At 41.3% G+C, this 23361-nt stretch overlaps 1 protein-coding gene across 1 annotated transcript in view; it reads right to left on the minus strand.

Moving 5' to 3' along the window:
- Nucleotides 1-23361, minus strand: part of LOC138762481 (titin-like) — a 383050-nt gene that overhangs the window by 24871 nt on the left and 334818 nt on the right. The window contains 6 exon segments of the mRNA XM_069936233.1: nucleotides 26-313; nucleotides 412-708; nucleotides 821-1123; nucleotides 1206-1793; nucleotides 1950-2246; nucleotides 6235-23340. Of these exon segments, the coding sequence (XP_069792334.1) occupies nucleotides 26-313; nucleotides 412-708; nucleotides 821-1123; nucleotides 1206-1793; nucleotides 1950-2246; nucleotides 6235-23340 (18879 nt within the window).

Below are 23361 nucleotides of genomic sequence, written 5' to 3' on the forward strand. Positions count from 1 at the left end.
ATAAGGGCACAATAGAGCTACACACCTAGAACTTGTAATCTGATTGTTCCTGTTGCTGAGCCAATGGGATTTTTAAGCCTGACTTCATAGCTTCCACTGTTGATACGACTGGCATCCTTAATAATTACTGCTGCAGAGTCAGTTGTGTTTTCAATAAAGACTTGTGAGCTAGACTCAATTTCTTTGCCATTTTTATACCATTCAATTGATGGTAAAGGCTTTCCAGAGATGTCAACTTTAATCTTTATGGCTGAACCGGCCTTAAATTTGACAATATCCATATACTCCAAAGGCATGTCAATTTCAGGTGCACCTATGCATCAAAGTAAACAGGGGAAATAGTATTAGAAATACTAACGTCTCCGAACAATCCCTTTTATTCAGATATATTGTTAGTGGAAAAACAGTTACCAAAGGTATCATGGCATGTTACTGGTCCAACAACTTCGGATGGATTACTGATTGAACCAATTGCATTTTTTGCAAACACACGGAATTCATACTTTGCATCTTGAGTCAAGCCTGATACAGTAAAATGAGTCTCAATAACATTTGTAAAGCTGGCCTTTGTCCATCTTCCATTTGGCAAATCATGTTTCTCAATAATGTAGCCAGTAATCTTGCTACCGCCATCATACGCTGGTTTTTTCCAGCCGAGGCTGATTGAGGTCTTTGAAACATCTGTTACATGTACATTTGACGGACACTCTGAAAAATATACAAGAGGTTTACTTTATCTGATTGTATTCACAAATATTGGCTTATTTTAGGCAAACATGGAACTGAAAAAGACCATAGTACAACTTAAGTCTATACTTACCACAAGCATCAATTGCAAGAACTTGATCAGAAGGATGGCTGACTTTGCCAATGCCTGCAGCATTTTCTGCGTATACACGGAATTCATAGATAAGTCCACTACTGATACTTGTGACCTTCAAATGCGTTGTACGAATAATGGTCTTGTTAATTTTCTGCCATAAAATGCTATTTCTGTCCTTCATTTCTAAATGATAACCAATCACTTGGCTGCCACCATCAGAAACAGGCTCATTCCAACCTACGGTTATGCTTTCTCTTGTGACATTAGTAACCCATGGAGTTGATGGAGGACCAGGTGTTGCTAAAAAGCAGAGTGTACAAATTAGCAATGTGACTTAATGAAGATTAACAATGATCATTCTTTGCTAACAAGAATAACTTACTATATGGCAACTTGACTGTGACGCAGGTGGAATCAATGTGATCACTGATTCCAAAACGGTTCTCAGCTTTGATACGGAACTGGTATTCCTCTCCAGTAGTCAGCTTCATGACTTTGATTAAACTTCTTGCTACAGTAGCAGATACTTCTGACCAAGCAGCTGTGCTAGTTTCTCTTTTCAAAACAATGTAATTTGTTACCTGACTGCCACCATCATACGTTGGTGGCTGCCAACTCAACATCACACTATCTTCAGTAACATCACTAATGCTGACAGGTCCCACTGGAGGTCCAGGTCTGTCCAGCACTACGATATTAATAAAAGACTTTGTTGTTCCACTGGAGTTGGCTGCAGTGATATCATACCGGCCAGAGTCACTGGCAAAACTTTCCTTCAGATTCACAATAATACTTTCCGCAGTAATTTCAGTGTTAAATCTCATTGATGGCTTCATGCAGACGCCACCTTTGGACCAAGATATTTTAGGCTGTGGCTTTCCAGAAATTGGGATCTCAAATTTTAGGTTGGATCCAGCCCGAACGTAAACAGTGTGGCGTGGGAAGTTCCTCAGGTCAATTTCGGGTGATTCTGAAACAAATTAAGAAAATAAATACTACTTTGTCTACAATGAAGCTCAAAGTTCCTCTGGATTGAAAAAAAGTCTTAGTTTTCTTGATTTCAAGTAACCACATTAAAGTATAGCTACACACAGCGAAATGTTGTTATAATGTGAAAAACAATTACCCAGTTGATCTTTAACTGTGACAGGTAGAACCATTTCCTTCGGGTCACTTAGACCAGCCTGGTTTTCAGCAGAAACTCTGAAGAAATAGTCGACATTTTGTTTCAAACCATGTATCACGTGATGCGTAGTCTTCACAACTGCACATTTAAGCCATTTTTGCTGGCCCTTTTCAAGAACTTCAATAAAGTAGCTTGTGACCCTACTGCCTCCATCATGTTCTGGCTTTGACCAAGCGAGTGAAACACTGTCTTTAGTGACATTTGTAACTCCAAGTCGCTCAGGTGTGCTTGGTTTTTCTGAAAAAAAAAAGAATATATTGTTAACTGCTTAAAAGAAACAATAAATTCCAAGTTGCTGTTTAATACATTTTTCTCTGAATTTTGACCATTTCCTTTGGCTTCTCTACTGCAATCAAAATATGTTCCTCATTTTGGAGATAACCTGCTATCTTTTGAATGAACTGGTATAGACTGGGAGTGCATCATATTAGGAATGAGAAAAAGAGAAGCCATATCTAACAAAAACATACATAATTATGGGTGTTTCAAAAGGAGGATTTACATAATAGCAAAGGAAATAAATGAGTGTTTTTTTAAATCAATCTTCACTGTGGAAGTCTTCACTGCAATGTGTCAGATGTCCAAGCCTATCAAAGAAGGGAGGTGTGTGCAATTACAATTTTAAGGAAGAAGGTGCTCAGAAACCTGAATGGTCTCAGGGTAGACAAGTCTCCTGATCTAGATGGATTGCCCCCTTGGGTTCCGAAAGAAGTAGTGGTAGAGATTGTGGAGGCATTGGTAATGATCTTTCAGGAATCAATGGATTCCAGCATGGTCCTGGAGGGACGTAGGCAGCAGAAAGGAAAACTATAGATTAGTTAGCCAGGTTGAGAAGGGGTTGGGTTAGATTGGTTCGTGGTTGGGAAGAGGTTGGAGTTGATTGTCAAGGATGAGGTTTCGGAGTACTTGCAGGCACATGACAAGGTAGGCCAGAGTCAGCATAGATTCCTTGCTTGAAAACTTATTGGAATTCTTCGACTAAGTAAGAAGCAGGCTAGATGAAGGAGATGTTGTAATTGGAGATGAAATTGTGTACAGTATTTGAATTTTCAAAAAGCCTTGCATGAGACGAGTTAACAAGAAAAGAGCCCATAATATAACAGGAAGCATATGACTGTGGGAAGAGCATGGGCTGATTGGCAAGAAGCAAGGAGTCTGAATGCAGGGATCATATTCTGGTTGGCTGCCAGTTGCTAGTGGAGCTCCAGAGGGGTCAGTATTGGGGCCACTTCCTTTCATGTTGCACATCAATGATTTAGATTATGGAATGAATGATTTTGTGACCAAATTCGCAGATAATATAAAAGTAGGAAGAGGAGCAGATACTGCTGAGGAAATAGGGAGGGTGTAAAAATACTCAGACAGATTAGGAAAATGGACAGAGAAGTGGCAAATGACATATAATGTTGGAAAGTGTATGATCCTGCAATTTGGTAGATGAAATAAATGGGCAGCCTATTTTCTAAATGGGGAGAAAATTGAAAATTCCCAGGTGCAAAGGGACCTGGGAGTCCTTGTGCAGGACGGCCTGAAGGTAAGCCTGCATGTGATGAAGAAGGCAAATGCAATGCTGGCCTTCATTTCAAGCGGAATAGAATACGAGAGCAGGGTTGTGATGGTGAGGCTCTATAAGGCACTGGTGAGATCTCACTTGGAGCATTAGGAAGAGTTTGGAAAGGTGGTGCTGACATTGGCGAGGGGGTTCACAAGGATGATTCCAGGAATGATGGCTCTTTTCTAGTTGTTATTTTCATGTTCCTGTACCCCCAAATCTGTTAGTTCTACAACATTCTCCAGGGGTTTTCCAATCACCATGTAAGTCCTTCTGTGGTTTACTGACCAAAATGCACAGATCTAATTTGCTTGAGTTAAATTCCATTTCATATTCCTCACCACATATTCCCAGTTCATCTATGTCCTATTGTTATCACAGACAATCTTTTTCACTGTCCACAATACCACCAATTTTGCTGTTATTTGCAAATTTCCTGACAATGGTAATTACATTATCATCTAAGTTGATACTATAGATGACAAACAACAGTAGATTCAATATCGATCCCTGTGGGATAGACCTACAACCTAGGTAGCAATCCTCCACAACCATCTTCTGACTCCCACCATCAAGCCAATTCCATATCGAATGGCCAGATTACACTGGATTCCATGCAATCTGATCTTTCACAATCAGTTTTTGTCTTTCCAAGAACTTTCTCGGCATGGTTAGCGTAGCAGTTAGTGCCAGTGACCCAGGTTTGAACCTCGTACTGCCTGCAAGGAATTGGTATGTTCTCCCTGTCTCTGTATGGGTTTCCTCCAGGTGCTTCGGTTTCCTCCTACCCTTCATTTATGGGGGTTGTAGGTTAATTGGGTGCAAATGGGAAGCACAAGCTTGTGGGCAGGAAGGTCCTGTTATTATGCTGTATGTGTACATTTAAAAAAAATCAAATTCAATTAGATCTTTTCGCTCAGAATCCCCTCAAATAATTTATCCATAATTGACATTCTCACTGGCCTGTAAGTTCCCAGGTTTATCCTTGTAGCCTAAAGACACATTAGCTATATTCCAGTTTTCTAGCACCTCTCACCTATGTTTAATGATGATGCGTCTCTGCCAGATCTACTGTAATTCGCTTCCCATAAAGATAAACTTGATAAAGACCTAGAAACTTATCTTTGTAATTTTAGTCTAAGACCTCTAGCAACCCATCTACTGTAACTTAGACTCTCTTGCTATCTACTTTAAAAAAAAATTAAGTTTTAAGAAACTACAGAATATAGGACTCAATGAACATAACGCCAATAATACAGGGACTATAAAATCAGAGATAAACGTTCACAATGTCTGAAAAGAAATAAAAGGAGAGTCCCTCTTCTCCCACTGCCCCCTCTCCAGATTGAAAGAAAAGGGGACAGTGAGCAGGGAAAAGAGGGAGATAAAAAGAAAGAAAATAGAAAAGCAAAAGCAACAGGAGCAAGGTTCAACATCTCAGAGTCACATCATTTTAAAAGTATTACATTTCTAATAAGGGGTATACTAATTGACCAATTCAAAATAAATTAGACAATCTGGGCATTTAAGTGATCTAAATAAAGTTGCCAAATTTCAATATCTATTCCCATGACTATAAGTAATCTTCTCAAGGGGAATACAACTTTGCACTTCCATGTTTCTCTTGCTATTTATTTCCCTGAGTTCCCTATCCTTTAGGGCTTTTTTGACAGTAAATACTTGCTAATCTCCTATTTATTCTGCAAATAGACATCCTTATTGATCTTTAAGAGGCCATATTCTTTCCCTATTGACTTCAGCCATTAATGTACCGATACAAGCTCTTGGGATTCCCATTAACCCTATCTGCCGCAGTGAGTTCGTACCCCACCCCCCGACTTCCTTATTTCTCTCTTATGTTAATCCTATATACCTCAAATGATCTGCTTAATTTCATCTGTTTATCACTGACACGGCTCATTATTTTGACCACATCCTTAATATCTCTGTTCTTCAGGGCTCCCTAATCTTGGCAGCCTTGCCCTCCACTCTAGGGCGGCCATTCCAGAGGATGATATGGTCATAGGTTACCATATATTCCACATTTCCTGGAATCTGATAATTCTCAATCGAGATACTGGGATTACCATTAAATAATTTTATGTTAAAAACAACAGGAGGACAGTCCTGACCTACATTCCAATCTCAGCACCAGTTCATCTTTACATTCCTCCAGGATGCTCATCTTCTTTTCTTCCAGGATTACTTCCATCTTCTTCAATTAATCAAGCTGTGTATGGAGGCTTAATGAATAGGAACAGCTCACCAATTAAGATTAATGGAGCCCAATGCACAGTTTGGGTTGCCTTTGCATCCCAGTTTGTGCATATATTGAGGTCACAATGGCAGATTTACAGCTGAAAATGGGCACTACAACTATAATATCACATTTATATTTAAGCATTTTTTTTTTGTTCAGCAAATATCTCAATGTAATCCTATAATGTGAAAATAAGTGGAAGGCATGAGAAATCAGCAGGTTAATGATTTCCACACTTGAGAAAAAAGCAGATTTCTCTGTCCCACCTTTATAGTTGGACTGAAAAAGCAAACTCAGAACTTGTGAAATATGCAGATTCTATTGTTTAGATCTAACGTGCGATATTTGGTTGTGCTACACTGTTCCGCTTAATATCTACATATTCAGTCAACAGTAATAAATGAACGAATTACCTGTTACTTTAACACCTTCCTTGGTCTCAATGGGTGCACCGATACCAAACTCATTTTCTCCTCGGACACGGAAGTAATAAATGCCACCTTCTTGCAAGTCGGTAACTTTGTAAGTAAGACGCTGACAGTTGGTTGTTACAGTGACCCAAGCCTTCTTACTTGCTTCATGCTTTTCAACATGATAGGTCTTCACTCGAGCACCACCTTCAATTTCTGGCACGTCCCAGGTCAGTGTTACAGATTCTCTGGTGACTTCTTTGACGGTGATAGTGGCAGGAGGTCCAGGTGAATCCAGAACTTTGACAACTAGAGTGAGTGTGGCTGTAGCTAAGACATTCTGCAATGTCACTGTGTATTTGCCACAGTCATACCTTGTGGCTTTCTCGATTGTCAGTGATGTTTTTGAATCAGTAATGTCTATATTTCCTCTTACCCGGAGATCAACATCAGGTTTGCTCCACATTACATTGGGTATTGGTTTTCCTCTAAAAGGTACAGTTAATGTAAAGGAACTTCCAGCCTTGACGATTAATGTTTTACGCATTTCATTATCAATTTCAAACACGGGCTCCTCTTCTCTTTCTTTTGCAATTTGCGGCTCTGAGATTTCACTTGGATCACTGACACCGACTTTGTTAATAGATCTTACACGGAAAACGTACTCCACACCAGATGCAAGTCCAAGTACTGTATACTCAGTGCCCTTCAAATTCTGAACCGCTGTTGTCCATTCCGTGTGTTCAGACTTTTTATACTCCACAGTGTATCCGGTCACAGGTGCTCCACCATCAAACAGTGGCTTTGTCCAGCTGATAGTAATACTTGTCCTTGTGGAATCAATGATGTTTGCTTTGGCGGGAGGAGAAGGGATGAAAACTGGATCTTTTGCACAGACCAACACCGATGGCTCACTTGGAGGACCAACGCCTGCAGCATTTTCGGCATACACACGGTATTCATATTCTGCACCTTCACGAAGCCCCGTGGCTTTTACTCTTAGATCATACACGGCTTTCTTGGTAACTCGAATCCAGCGTAAACCTGTTTTTTCACGCCTCTCAATAACATATCCACTAATCGGATTCCCACCATCGCTCTCAGGTCTTTCCCAGCAGATAGTCATTGAATTCTTTGTGACATTGGTAATTTCCAGTGATTTTGGCGCACTGGGAACTGTGAAAGGATCCACAGCTTTTACAGGTTCGCTCTCCAAAACTTCGCCAATTCCATATTTGTTCACCCCCATTACCCTAAAAATGTACTCATTACCTTTAAGCAGTTTAGTTACCTTACAGGATGTTGTTGGCAAGTTATCGGTTACACATGTCCAAGCAATACGACTTGTTTCACGTTTCTCTACAATGTAATGATCAATTTCAGCTCCTCCATTTTCTTGAGGTGGTGCCCATGACAAGGAACACTTTTCAGATGTGCAGCCAGTTATTTCCAAAGGACCAGCAGGTGGACCCGGTCTATCAAGTACTTTGCAGTTAACAGCCAGGGATCTTGTTCCTGCTACATTCTGCAATGTTACAACGTACTGTCCTGAGTCTCGTCTAATACAGTCTTTAATGACAACTGCAGTGCTGTTGTCAATTGACTGGATTTCAACTCTTGCTTGTCCTTCAAGTTCATTACCATCCTTTGTCCATGATATGACTGGAAACGGACGGCCAGCTATATCTGCGTTAAACCTAACAGTATCACCTGCCTTAACAATAAGCTCTCTAAATTTAGCATCCATCATAATTCTTGGGGCTTCCATATCATCCTTAACCGTAATGGGACCCGTCGATTCAGATGGTTCACTGAACAGTCCTGCAGCATTCTTTGCAATAACATGGAACTCATAGCGTTGATCTTCATTAAGACCAGTAACATCAAAATATGTTTCTTGGATGTTGGTAAAGTTACATTTAAGCCAGCGACCATCGGGTAGCAGCCTAGATTCAACAATATAACCAGTGATTTTAGCTCCACCATCATATTCTGGCTTGGTCCAAGATAGTGAAACACAGGTTCTGGTAATATTTGTTACTTCAGGTTGACCTGGAGGGTCACAGGGATCTCTTACTGCAACAGCTTCAGAAACTTTACTGGCTCTGCCAATACCTGCAATATTTTGGGCATAAATACGGAACTCATAAGAGAGACCTTCTTCCAGGCCAATTACTTTCATTTTGGTATCATTAATTGGAACTCTATTCATCTTTGTCCACAGGATACTGCTTCTTTCTTTGCATTCAAGGTGGTATCCAATAATTTTAGAACCTCCGTCAGCAATGGGTTCATTCCATTTTACAATCATATAACTTTTGGTGGCGTGTGCAACGATAGGAGTTGAAGGAGGACCAGGAAGTTTAAATGGATATTCAGCCACAGCAGCTGCAGATTCACTGAAGTGGCTTTTGCCATATCTGTTTTCTGCATAGACACGGAATTGATATTCACTTCTTGTTGTAAGTCCTGTGATTTTAATTGATGTTCTCGCTACAGTGGCAGACACAGTTTCCCACGTTGTTGTAGTCGTGTCTCTTTTTTCAACAATATAATTGTTAATTTGGCAACCACCATCATATTCTGGGGCTGTCCATGATATTACTATATAATCAGAACTAACCTCATCAACGTGAATAGAACTTGGTGGCCCAGGTTTGTCAAGAACAATAACGTTGATTAAGGAAGTTTTTGAACCAATACTATTGGAAACAGTCAGTTCATATTTTCCCACATCTTCCTTCATAGTTTCTTTGATAATCAAACAAGTTGATGTCTTTGATGTCTGCACATTTAGACGTGTCGTCTGCCTCAAAGCCTGGCCGTCCTTCTTCCATGTCACAGTTGGCAAAGGTCTTCCTCTAAATGGTATGTCAATCTTGAGGTCATCACCAGCTTTTACACTGAAACTATTGAAAAGAAGCTCCACAGATGGCTCAATTTCAATATCTTTTGCAATTACAGGAACTCCCAACTGCCTTGGATCACTTTTTCCTTTCTCATTAACAGCTCGCACAGTGAAGGTGTATTCTTCACCTGGAGTTAACCCTTTCACTGTTGCCTCTAACGCTTTTACCTGGGCACATGAAATCCATTTTTCACTTCCTTTAGTCTGCATTTCAATAATGTACGAAGTTATTTTGCTACCTCCATCGTGCTCAGGCTTCTCCCAGGTGATGGTCGCACTGTTTCTTGTTACATCTACCAAAGTCACTTTGCCTGGAGGCAAGGGGACCTCGGATGCTTTGACAGGTTCTGCAGTCTCTGCTGGCAAGCCAATTCCATATTCATTAACTGCCATTACACGGAAAAAGTAAATCCCACCTTCCTGTATTGATTCTATTTTGAAAGTGTTTTTCATACAATTGTTGGTAACAGCAGCATAAGCCTTTCGAGTAGATTCACGTTTTTCAATCACATAATTTGTAATCTTAGCCCCACCATCAATTAGAGGTGGTTCCCATGATATAGTTACTGAATCTTTTCTTATTTCTTTTACATGTAGATTTACAGGACTACTAGGTGAATCAAGTACTCGAACATTAACAAATGCAGATTTCTTACCACTGTTATTTTCCAAAGTTAAGTTATACTTGCCACTGTGAAACCTGTTCACATTATCCACTACCAGCATGGTGTAGGAGCTTGTAACTTCAATCTGGGCTCTCTCACTTAGTGCACCTTCACCTTTTTCCCATTTTACCTCGGGCTCTGGTCGGCCTTTAATGGGAACAAATAACCTCAATGTGCCACCAGCTCGTACAGACACCACCTTCCGGAGATTGGCATCCAGTTCAATTTCTGGCGGTTCAAGTTTATCAGCCGCAATTACGGTACCGGAAATATTAGCAGGTTCCCCTACTCCTTCTGAATTAATGGCGCTGATGCGGATATTATACTCAGCATTCTCTTTCAAATTTGTTAATGTGAAATGTGTCGATTGTACGCCTGTTGGAGGTGTACACGTGATCCAGTCTTCAGTATTAACTTCTTTCATCTCCACGGTATAACCCTTAATTTTAGCTCCACCATCATAAATTGGCTTGCCCCAGCTAAGAGATACTGTCGATCTTGTTGTGTCTACCACTTTTGGATTGTTTGGTGGGCCAGAAACATAAGTGACATCACAAGCTCTGTAGAAAATGGATGGCTCACTTGGCTCACCCGTACCAGCAGCATTTTCAGCAGATACGCGGAATTCATAGAAGTGACCTTCTGTTAAACCAGTAGCTCTAAATCTTAAATCACTTAACCGCTTTCTATTGCATTTGACCCATCTGATTCCATCTTTGTCCCGCTTCTCTAGTATATAATTTTCAATTGCAGCTCCACCGTCATCGTCCGGATGCCCCCATGTCACAACCATAGAATCTTTAGTGATGGCTGTGACCTCAGGCACTGTTGGTGCACTTGGTGTACGGAATGGATTTTTAGCCACAACTGGTTCAGATTCCAGTGGCTCACCAGTTCCATATTTATTTACTGCCATGACACGGAATATATACTCATTACCTGCAAGAAGCTTGGTTACTTTGTGACTAATAGCTTGCACGTCAGATGCTACTTGAGTCCATGAAAGTCTGGAAGTTTCTCTTTTCTCAATTATGTAGTGAGAAATATTGGCACCACCATCCTGAGAAGGTGGATTCCAAGCTAAATAGCACTTGTCTGCAGTGACACCAGAAACCTTCAAAACGCCATCGGGAGGACCAGGTCTATCAAGGACCTTAACAGTTATAGGAATAGATTTCTCCCCACCTACATTACTGAGCTTAAGTGCATAATGTCCTCCATCAGTTCGTATACAATCCTTGACAGTAAGGCTGGTGTTTTGAATGCTGGTTTTGATCTCCATTCTTGCCACATTTATATCGATATCTTTGCTCTCCTTGACCCATCTTATATCAGGGACAGGTTTACCGTGGATATCAGCATCCAGAACAAAGGTGTCCCCTGCATTAACAACAATTACATCTTTGTACTTGGGGTCCATGGAAGCTCGTGGGGCTTCAATTTCATCTCTCGCTGTAATTGGTCCAGAGCTTTCAGATGGTTCACTGAAAATACCAGCTGCATTCCTCGCAATTACTCGAAATTCGTATCTTGCATCTTCAGTTAATCCAGTAACCGTGAATTCAGTTTCAATTATGTTGGTAAAACTAGCTTTTGTCCAGCGACCATCAGGAAGTTCTTTCTTTTCAATAACATACCCGGTAATTTTGCTGCCACCGTCATATGAAGGCTTTTTCCATTGTAAAGTAACATAATTTCTTGTGATGACAACTGCTTCAGGACAGCCGGGTGGATCGCAAGGATCACGGGCTATATAACATTCTGACACCTTGCTAACTTTACCAATGCCAACAATATTTTCTGCAGACACTCTGAACTCGTATTCAATACCTTCTTCTAGATTATTACACTTGTACTGTGTATCCTGAATAATCGTCTTGTTTAATTTTGTCCAGAGAATACTGTTTCTCTCTTTGCATTCAAGATGGTATCCTAAAATGTTGCTTCCACCATCAATAACTGGTTCATTCCATTGGACAAACATAGTGTCCTTTGTGGCAGATGTCACAAATGGAGTTCCTGGTGGCCCAGGTTGTTTGTATGGGTACTGTGCAATAACTGCTGCAGAATCTAAAGATGAACTCTTTCCATATCTATTTTCAGCATACACTCTGAACTGATATTCAGATCCTGTGGAAAGTTTAGTGACTTTAATTGTTGTCCGTGCCACAGTTGCAGACACCAGGTCCCATGTAACAGTAGTTGTGTCCCGCTTCTCAACAATGTAATTGTTAATTTGGCACCCTCCAGTGTACTCCGGTGGATTCCATGATATTACAATAAAATTAGCACTAACTTCATCAAATCTCACAGGTCCAACAGGTGGGCCTGGTTTATCAAGGACAATAATGCCAATCTCTTCTGTTACTGTTCCGGCAGCATTTGTGGCACTTACTGAATATTTCCCATAATCATCTCTGTGACTTTCTTTTATAAGAAGGTTTGTAGATGTTGGTGCATCTTCCACATTAATTCTTGTTGTTTGTTTTAGTGGCTGCCCACCTTTCATCCATATAATTTTTGGCTGAGGACGGCCAATAAATGGAACTTCAACCTTTAGAGTCTCCCCAGCGTGAACACTGTATGTGTTGAATAGGAGTCTGAAATCAGGTGCTATACTTTGATCTTTGGCTACCACTGGCACAGCCAAGAGTCTAGGATCACTTTTTCCTTTCTCATTGAAAGCTATGACACGGAAGAGATATTCCTGCCCTGAAGTGAGACCAGTAATTACTGCATCATTAGTCTTGGACTGGGTTACAACACCCCAATGGTCAGATCCTTGAGGCTGCATTTCCACCAAGTATCCCATGACTCTGCTCCCTCCATCATGGTCTGGTTTCTCCCAGATGAGTGACACACTCTTCTGAGTGACATCAACAAGGGTGATCTTTCCAGGTGGTAAAGGTGGTTCAGAAGCTTTTACAGAATCCACAGTCTCAACAGGTACACCAACACCAAACTCGTTTTCTGCCATCACTCGGAAATAATAAGTAGCCCCTTCAGCTAAATTCTCAATTTTGAGACTGCATTTATTACATTTATTGGTTACATTAGCATAAGCTTTTCTGGTTGCTTCTCGCTTATCAATGATGTAATTTTTAACTTTCGCACCTCCATCAATAATGGGTGGTTCCCACTGCAATGTAACTGATTCTTTCCTTATCTCCCTTATGGTTAAATTTTGTGGAGCTCCAGGTGTGTCAAGAACTTTTACCGTAACAAATGCAGACTTGGTACCACTGCTGTTCACCAAAGTCAGGATATATTTCCCAGCGTCATTTCTATCACAGTTATCTACTGTTACTTGAGCATAATTGAGGCCCTTTTCTATTTGAGACTTTTCAGACAGTTCACCCTCATCCTTTGACCAACTGATCTCAGGCACTGGCCTCCCTTTAAAGGGTACGAAGATTCTGATAGTATTGCCTGCTCTTGTTGTGATTCCCTTTCTCAATTCTGCTGAAAGTTCAATTTCCGGGGGTTCAAGTTTATCTTCAGGTTTAACTGTACCTGGCACTATTGCTGGCTCACCAACCCCAACCTTGTTGATGGCACATACTTGAATGTTGTATTCTTGATGTTCAGTAAGTTTTCCAATTTCAAAGCGAGTCGCCTGGAGCCCAGACTGTGGTGTGCACATTGTCCAGTCTTCCTCATCTGCTTTACGGATTTCCACGATATATCCTTGAATGGCACTCCCACCATCATAAATTGGCTTGCCCCAAACGAGCACGATGGAATCTTTTGTTGTGTCCGCAACGCGTGGATTTGCTGGTGGCCCAGGCTTGTAAATTGGATCACATGCTTTATAGAAATTTGTTGGCTGACTTGGTTCACCAATTGCAGCAGTATTTTCCGCAGATACTCTAAATTCATATTCATGGTCTTCTGTGAGCCCTGTAAGTCTGAAACGCAAATCTGTCACGCTATGCTTATTGCACTTTGTCCACCTGATCCCAGTTCTGTCCCTCTTCTCTAGGACATAACCAATAATCTCACTACCACCATTGTCATCTGGTCTATTCCAGCAGATAGTCATTGAGTCTTTTGCAATATTAGTTACTTCCAACGATTTTGGTGGACCAGGAGGTACAAACGGATTCTTCATCAAAGTGGGTGCAGACTCCAAGGGTTCACCAACACCAAACTTGTTGACTGCCATTATTCGGAAGATATATTCATTTCCTTCCAAAAGTTTGGTAACTTTATGCATTGTAGCTTTGATATCTGAAGACACAACGGTCCAAGCCAGGCGACTCGTTTCCCTTTTCTCAATCATATAATGCGAAATTTCACTTCCGCCGTCATGCTCAGGTGCACCCCAGGATAATGAACACTTTTCGGTGGTGACGCCAGTTACTCGGATTGGACCTGCTGGAGGCCCTGGCCTGTCCAAGATTTTTACACTGATTGAAGCAGATTTTGTACCAGCCACATTTGAAGCTTGAAGAATATATTGCCCACCATCCACTCTTATTGCATCCTTAACAAGAAGTAAAGCCGTAAAATCAGTATTTTTAACTTCAAATCTTGCTGAATCTTTGACTTCTTTCTCACCTTTAATCCACTGAATAACGGGCAATGGCTTGCCACGAACATCAGCGTCTAACTTAAACGTGTCACCGGCATTAACCACTATAGTATCTCTGAATTTTGGATCCATGGATATTCTCGGTAGCTCAACTTCATCTTTTGCAGTAATTGGCCCAGTATTGTCAGATGGCTTGCTAAATGTACCTGCAGCATTCTTGGCAATAACCCTAAAATCATACCTGTCATCTTCAGTGAGACTCGTTACAGTGAACTGGGTTTCAATTATATTTGTAAAGCTTGCTTTCATCCAGCGACCCTCAGGTAAGTCACGTTTCTCAACTATATATCCAGTAATAATGCTGCCACCATCATATTCTGGTTTTGTCCACTGAAGTGTTATTGAATTTCTTGTTACAATAATGGCTTCTGGACAACCTGGAGGATCGCATGGATCACGAGCAACGTAGCATTCTGAGACCTTGCTGGGCTTTCCAATTCCAACAATGTTCTCAGCGTATACTCTGAATTCGTATTCAATGCCTTCCTCAAGTCCTGTCGTCTTGAATTTTGTATCTTGAATTATAGTTCTATTGACTGCTGTCCAGAGAATACTGTTTCTTTCTTTACGTTCCAAGTGATATCCCAGGATTCTGCTCCCTCCATCATTAATTGGTTCATGCCACTGCACTGTCATGGTGTCTTTACTAGCAGTTGCCACAAATGGCGTCCCTGGTGGACCAGGCTCTTTAAATGGATACTGTGCTAAAATTGCCTGAGAATCCAAAGCAAAACTTCGACCATACCTATTTTCAGCAAATATTCTAAACTGATATTCAGCTCCAGTTTTAAGCTTGCTTATCTTCAAACTTGTTCGTGCAACTGTAGCTGAAACAGTATCCCAGCTCGTGGTAGTGGTATCTCTCTTCTCAACTACATAGTTAGTTATCTGACAGCCACCAGTAAAGCTTGGAGGATCCCATGAAATGGTGATGCTCTCAGCACTCACTGCATCAAATCTTACAGGACCAATTGGTGGGCCAGGTTTATCAAGTGCTATTATTTCAATGGTTGCTGCTTTTTGGCCAACAACATTGGCAACGGTAATATTGTATGATCCATGATCATCTCTAATTGATTCCTTGATGTTCAGTATCGTGCTATTGTCAGAGTCGATGACATTGACTCGAGTTGTCTGTTTGAGTGGTTGGCCATCCTTGAGCCAAGTAACTTTCGGTTTAGGACGTCCAGATATGGGGATTTCAACTTTTAGGTCTTCACCTACCTGGAAACTATAATTACTAAATGTTGGTCTAACATCTGGTTCAATCACAAGATCTTTAGCAACCACTGGCACTGCAAGAGCTCTTGGGTCACTCTTGCCTTTTTCATTCACTGCTATGACTCTGAACAAATATTCCTCTCCTTGGGCCAGGTTACTGATTGTGGCCTCAAGTGTCTTTACGTGAGCGCATGCTGACCATTTCTCGCTGCCTTTTGTTTGCATTTCTACAATGTATTGAATAATTTTGCTACCACCGTCGTGTTCTGGCTTCTCCCATGTAAGGGACACAAGCTTTCTGGTCACATCAACCACTGTTATCTTTCCTGGAGGCTGCGGCACTTCAGATATTTTAACTGGGTCAACCGTTTCTGCAGGTAATCCAATTCCATGCTCATTTTCAGCAGTTACTCTAAAATAATAATTACAACCTTCCTGAAGTTGTTCTATCTTAAAAGATGTCTTGTGACAGTTGGTGATAACAGCCGAATATGCCTTCCTTGTAGATTCTCGCTTCTCTACAATGAAATTCTTAATTTTGGCACCTCCGTCCAATAGAGGATATTCCCAGGATAAAGTGGCACTATCTTTTGTTATCTCTTTGACTTTAAGATTAATTGGTGGGCTTGGTGTATCAAGGATCCTCACATTAACAAAAGCAGATTTTGTTCCACTGCTATTCTCCAAGTTCAGTATATATTTGCCAGAGTCGTATCTGTTAACGTTATCAATTACAAGTAATGTGTAACTATCAGAAACTTCGATCTGTGCAGTGTCTCTTATTTCACCATCTGCTTTGGTCCATTTCACTTCTGGAGCAGGCCGGCCTCTAATAGGAACAAATAGTCTCAAAGAACAACTTGCCCTGACATTAATCATTTTTCTTAAATCCGCATCAAGGTCAAGATCTGGAGCTTCCAGTTTATCTTCCAAAAGGACAGTGGCAGGAAAGTTAGCATGTTCACCAACTCCAGCCTTATTGATAGCACAGACACGGAACTTGTATTCGTGTTTTTCCAGCAATTTGACCACTTCAAATCTGGTCTGCGTTATTCCACTTGCTGCCGTGCACATTGTCCATTCATCAGTAGTAACATCACGCATCTCTACAAGATATCCTTGGATTTCACACCCACCATCATAAATAGGTTTTCCCCATGCGAGGAAGACGGAAGATCTTGTAAAATCGATTACTTTAGGGTTGCTTGGTGGTCCAGGTTTGTAGATGGGATCAGATGCCTTATAGAAAATGGAGCATGGGCTTGGTTCACTGACACCAGCGGCATTCTCAGCAAAAACCCTAAATTCATAATTATGATTCTCAATAAGTCCGGTAACCCTGAAACGTAATTCGCTGATCAGCCGTTTGTTACATCTTGTCCATCGTATGCCTTCTTTGTCTCGCTTTTCTAGGATGTAACCTTCGATTTCACTGCCACCGTCGGATGCTGGTCTTCCCCATGTGACTACCATTGAATCCTTTGTGACAGCAGTAACCTCGGGCGTCTTTGGTGAATCAGGGCAGACAAATGGATTCTTTGCTATTACAGGGTCAGATTCAAGGGCCTCGCCTATACCATATTTGTTTACACCCATAACACGGAAGATATATTCATTTCCTTCTAGAAGTTTGGTAACTTTGCAATTTAAAGTTTGTACATTAGAGTCAACTACTGTCCAGACTAAACGACTTGTTTCCCTCTTTTCGACAATATAATGTGAAACTTCACTGCCACCATCCTGTATTGGTGGCTTCCAGTTTAATGTGCATTTCTCAGCACTTACACCACTTACGGCGATTGGCCCTTCTGGTGGTCCTGGCTTGTCTAGCACCTTTACATGAACAGTTACAGACTTTTGACCAGCTACATTCTTTACCAAAAGGGTATAGGGGCCAGTGTCTACACGAGCAGCTTCCTTCACGGACAAAATTGTATTGAAGTCGGTACTTCTAATTTCAAGCCGAGCTGTATTTGCCAGTTCTTGGTCTCCTTTCATCCAGTGGATTGTAGGTATTGGTTTGCCATAAACATCAGCTTCCATTTTGAATGATTCATCTGCATGCACCACAAGAACTTCCTGATAGTGTGGATCCATGCTGATTCTTGGTGGGTCTACTTCATCTCTGACGGTGATTGGACCAGTGGATTCAGAAGGTTCACTGAACACACAAGCTGCATTTCTTGCAATCACTCTGAACTCATACCTTTGGTCCTCGACTAAGCCAGTCACAGCAAACTGGGTATCAATGACATTAGTGAAGCTCGCCTTCATCCAGCGGCCATCGGGAAGTTCTTTCTTTTCAACAATGTAACCCACGATTTTACTGCCGCCATCATATTCAGGCTTGGCCCACTGGAGGGTCACTGAATTTCTAGTCACAATCATAGCTTCAGGACGACCTGGCGGATCACAAGGGTCTCTAGCTGCGACACATTCAGATACCTTACTAGGTTTTCCAATGCCAACAATGTTCTCAGCATACACTCTATATTCATATTCAATGCCTTCTTCCAGATTAGTTGATTTGTACTTTGTGTCAGAGATAATTGTTTTATTCAGCTTCATCCATAAAATGCTATTTCTTTCTTTGCGCTCAAGATGGTAACCTAGAATCTTGCTGCCACCGTCATTGACAGGTTCATTCCATTGCACTACCATACTGTCCTTGGTGACATTTGTTAAGAAAGGAGTACCAGGTGGGCCAGGAGCCTTGTAAGGATATTGTGCCACAACAGATTCAGAAACAAGATAACTGCTCTTTCCATATCTATTTTCAGCTGCAATTCTAAACTGATATTCGGTACCAGTCTTTAAATGTGCGGCTTTGAGTGTTGTACGGGCAACAGTGGCAGAAATCATCTGCCAAACAGTGGTTGAAGTGTCTCTCTTTTCGACAATGTAATTACTGATTTGACAGCCGCCATCATATTCTGGTGGTTTCCATGAGATTGAGATGCAATCTGCGGTAACATCATCAATTATGACTGGTCCAGTTGGAGGTCCAGGCTTGTCTAAAACAATAATGCTAAGGTCTTCGGATGCTTCGCCGGCACAATTTGCAAGTTTCACCTTGTACTGACCAACATCTTCACGACTGGCTTCTTTAATGATGAGAATTGTTTTATTGTTCTTGCTTTCAGCATTAATCCGTGTTGTTTGTTTTAATGTTTGATTATCTTTCAGCCAAGATACTGTTGGTTGAGGCCGTCCAATAAATGGTACGTCCACACTTAAGTCTTCTCCTGCAAGGACACTGAAAGTAGTAAATATCAGCTTAAAAGCAGGGGCAATCACAAGGTCCTTTGCAACCACTGGAACTCCCAGTTGCCGAGGATCACTGATACCTTTCTCATTTTGTGCCGATACGCGGAACATATATTCTTCACCCTGTGTCAATCCTGTTATGGTGGCTTCAGTTGCTTTCACCGTGGCACATGTTGTCCATTTTTCACTGCCTTTACTTTGCATTTCAACTCTGTATCCTAAAATTCTGCTGCCGCCATCGTGTTCTGGTTTCTCCCACGACAGCATTGCAGAGTTTCTTGTCACATCCACAAGTGTTACTTTGCCTGGTGGAAGTGGTCTCTCTGATACTTTGACTGATTCAGATGTCTCAATGGGAAGACCTATCCCATATTCATTTTCAGCAAGAACCCGAAAGTAGTAGTTACAACCTTCTTGTAAGTGATCTACCTTCCAACTTGTCTTATGGCAGTTGGCATTCACTGTAGAATATGCTTTTCTTGTTGATTCTCTTTTCTCCACGATGTAGTTTTTAATCTTCGACCCACCATCAATAAGTGGAGGCTCCCATGTAATTGTTACAGAGTCTTTGGTAACTTCCTTAATCTTAAGGTTCTGAGCTGGTCCTGGGGTATCCAGAACTCTAACAATGACAAAAGCTGATTTGCTGCCTCCACTGTTCTCTACTGTCAGGATATATTTGCCACTATCAAACCTATTTACATTTGGAATGATCAGGAGACTGTAAGAGCTTGTATTCTCAATTGAAGCTCTATCTAGGGGCTCTCCATCTTCCCTTGCCCATTTAATCTCAGGTACTGGCTTTCCTCTAATTGTAACAAATAATCTCAATGTGCAACAAGCTCTTAGAGTGACCACTTTACGCAAATCGGCATCAAGCTCAATTTCAGGAGGCATTAACCTATCTTCAGCTTTAGCAGATCCAGGAATTTCTGCAGGTTCTCCAAGACCTTCAGAGTTGATTGCATAAATGCGAACTTTATACTCTTGGTTTTCTTTTAGATCTATGATTGTGAAAGACGTCGTCTTGAGCCCACTCTGTGGGGTTACAACTTTCCATTCATCTTCTTCAGGAAGACAAGTCTCTACCAAGTATCCTGTGATTTCTGAAGCACCATCATAAATAGGTTTGTTCCATGCAATAGTGATTGAAGATCTGCTGCTATCCAGAACTCTAGGATTACCTGGTGGTCCAGGTTTGAACACAGTGTCATATGCTTTATAGTAGGAGCTCGAAGAGCTGGGCTGACTTATACCAGCAGCATTTTCAGCCAGGATTCGGTATTCATATTCATGCCCTTCTGTGAGTTTACCAACTTTGTATCGTAAATCTGTGACTATCCTTTTGTTACACTTGATCCACCGCAGTCCGGTTTTATCGCGCCTTTCAATAATGTAGTTAGTAATTTCACTTCCACCATCAGAATCAGGATGTCCCCAGCAAACCACCATTGAATCCTTTGTAATTGCTGTAACTTCTGGGTTCTTTGGAGGGGTAGGCGGTACAAATGGATTAACAGCGACAACAGGATCAGATTCCAATGGTTCACCAACTCCATATTTATTTACTGCCATAATACGGAAAATATATTCGTTTCCTTGCAGAAGCTTGGTTATCTTTAATTTCGTCACTTGGACATCTGTAGCCACATTTGTCCAAGCAAGTCTACTGGTCTCACGCTTTTCAATGATGTAATGTTCAATCTTTGCTCCCCCATCATCCGGTGGGGGCAACCACGATATCGCACACTTTTCTGCTGTAACGTCTGATGTTACAATAGGCCCTCCTGGTGGTCCTGGCCGATCCAGAATTTTGACATTGAACACGTGTTTAGCTGATCCTCCGGGATTGGTTGCAGTGAGTGTATAAGCACCGCCATCTCTTCTCACACTGTCTTTGTGAATTAATACAGTGGAGAAATCTGCAATTTTTACTTCGACTTTTCCCGTTTCTTCAAGATCATTTCCATCCTTTGTCCAAATCAAAGTTGGTAACGGTTGTCCTCTAATATCTGCCTCAAGTTTAAATAGTTCACCAGCTTTCAATAATAATACACTCTTGAATTTAGCATCAACCAATATTCTGGGTTCCTCAATGTCATCTCTGCATATTATTGCATCAGTCGGCTCAGATGGTTTGCTTACCGCACCAGCAGCGTTTCGAGCTAGAATTCGGAATTCGTATGTATCTCCTTCATTCAGACCACTGACTGTAAACAGGGTCTCTAACACATTGCTGAAGTTTGCCTTAAGCCAGCGACCATTAGGCAAATCCCTCTTCTCTACTGTATAACCAGTTATCTTGAAGCCTCCATCATATTCTGGTTTTGTCCACGTGAGTGTAATTGAATGCCTTGTAACATTCACTGGAACTGGCTTACCAGGTGGATCAATGGGGTCCAGTGCATAAACTGGTTCTGATGCTTTACTTGGTTTACCTCTGCCTGCCAAGTTTTCTGCTACAATGCGGAATTCATACGCAATGCCATCAGTAAGCCCGGCTGATTTAAATGTAGTGCCTGTAACCAAAGCCTTGCTGACAGTTTGCCAAAGAATACTATTTCTTTCCTTTCTTTCGACGTGGTATCCTAAAATGGGACTTCCACCATCAGTAACTGGATCGTTCCAGGTGATTGTCATTGAGTCCTTATTAACAGCAATAACTTGTGGAGTTCCAGGGGGACCTGGCACTTTAAAAGGATATGTTGCGACAACTGCCTCTGAGACAATTGCAGGACCAGTGCCATATCTATTTTGAGCTTTAACTCGGAACTGGTATTCAGTTCCAGTAGTAAGGCGAGGAGCTTTAAATGTTGTACGTATCACGGTAGCTGCTAGCTCTATCCACGATGTACTATTGGTCTCACGCATTTCAACTATGTAATTGTTTATTGGCACACCACCATCATTTTCAGGAGGCTCCCATGACAGCAAAATGTAATCAGATGAAATTTCCTCAAACTTAATTGGTCCTTTGGGTGGTCCAGGTATGTCATGAATCTGAACAGTGATGATGTCACTTACTGCACCAAGTATATTTACAGCTGTTAATGTAAATTTGCCACCATCACTTCTCACACATTCATTAATGTTGAGAATGGTTGAATTTGCTGTATTTTCAATATTCATCCTCTGTGTTTGTTTCAAGGGCTGTCCGTCCTTTTTCCATGTGACGTTTGGATTTGGTCGGCCAAGGACTGGAATATCCACTTTGATATTATCTCCTGCCCTTGCGATAACAAGCTTCTGATAAATGCCACGCAGATCAAATTCTGGCACCGTTGTTTGTTCTTTAACAAGAACTGGTCTGCTTTCTCGTGGATCACTCCTTCCAGCAGCATTAACCGCCATGACACGGAATGTATATTCATCATTTTCATTAAGATTCTTTGCAACGTAATCTAGTGTCTTTACAGTTGCCAGAGACAACCATTTTTCAGAATCTTTTTTCTGTGCCTCAAGTACATAGCCTGTAATCTTGCTACCGCCATCATGTTCTGGTTTTGGCCAAGCGAGACTAACAGTACTCTTTGTGATATTCATAATGTGCAAACGCTCTGGAGCTGATGGGGCTTCAGATGCCCTTAAAGGATCAACGGTCTCAGCTGGTTCACCTATGCCATATTCATTCTCCGCCATTACTCTGAAATAGTACTGACATCCTTCTGACAAATTTATAATTCTGAGTGAACATTTCTGACAATTAGTTGTAAAGGTAGAATATGCTTTACGAGTTGATTCGCGTTTTTCTACAATGTAGTTGGTTATTCTTGAACCGCCATCAATCATTGGTACATCCCATTGCATTGTAATGCTGTCTTTCGTTATTTCTCTTGCTCTGAGATTCAAAGGTGGTCCTGGTGAATCTAGGACTTTCACATTTACAAAACCACTCTTTTTCCCAGCAACATTTTCAAGACACATTGTATACTTTCCAGCATCATATCTGGTGCATTCTGGGATAAGTAAGAATGTGTAGGAATCTGTAGTTTCGACAGTGGCGTGGCCTTTAACGGGGATGTCTCCTTTCAACCATGTGACCTCAGGAGTTGGTCGCCCCTTGATCGGAACAAAAATGCGAATGGTTGCTCCAGCTCTGATGACAAGAGTTCTTCTTAACTCAGCATCTAACTCAAAATCAGGTCCTTCTTCGCGTTCCTTAATTTCAGTAACATCCTCAACGTGTGCAGGCTCACCAACACCCTCTGCATTGAGTGCACTAACTCTAAAGTTGTATTTTTCTCCTGACTGAAGATTAGCAACAACAAATTCTGTTATTCGGAGTGCAGTGCCTGTTGTGTCTTTCACCCAGTTTTCATCTCCCTCTTTCTTGTGTTCAACTATATAGCCAATAATGTCAAGGCCCCCATCATAATGGGGTCTTCCCCAAGTCAAACTTGCAGTAGTCTTTGTTGTGTCAACCACTCTTGGGTTTGAAGGAGGTCCAGGCACATCTGTAAGAGAAAATGATTTAA

Source organism: Narcine bancroftii, chromosome 4 (genome assembly GCF_036971445.1).
Source record: "Narcine bancroftii isolate sNarBan1 chromosome 4, sNarBan1.hap1, whole genome shotgun sequence".
Classification (NCBI taxonomy): domain Eukaryota; kingdom Metazoa; phylum Chordata; class Chondrichthyes; order Torpediniformes; family Narcinidae; genus Narcine; species Narcine bancroftii.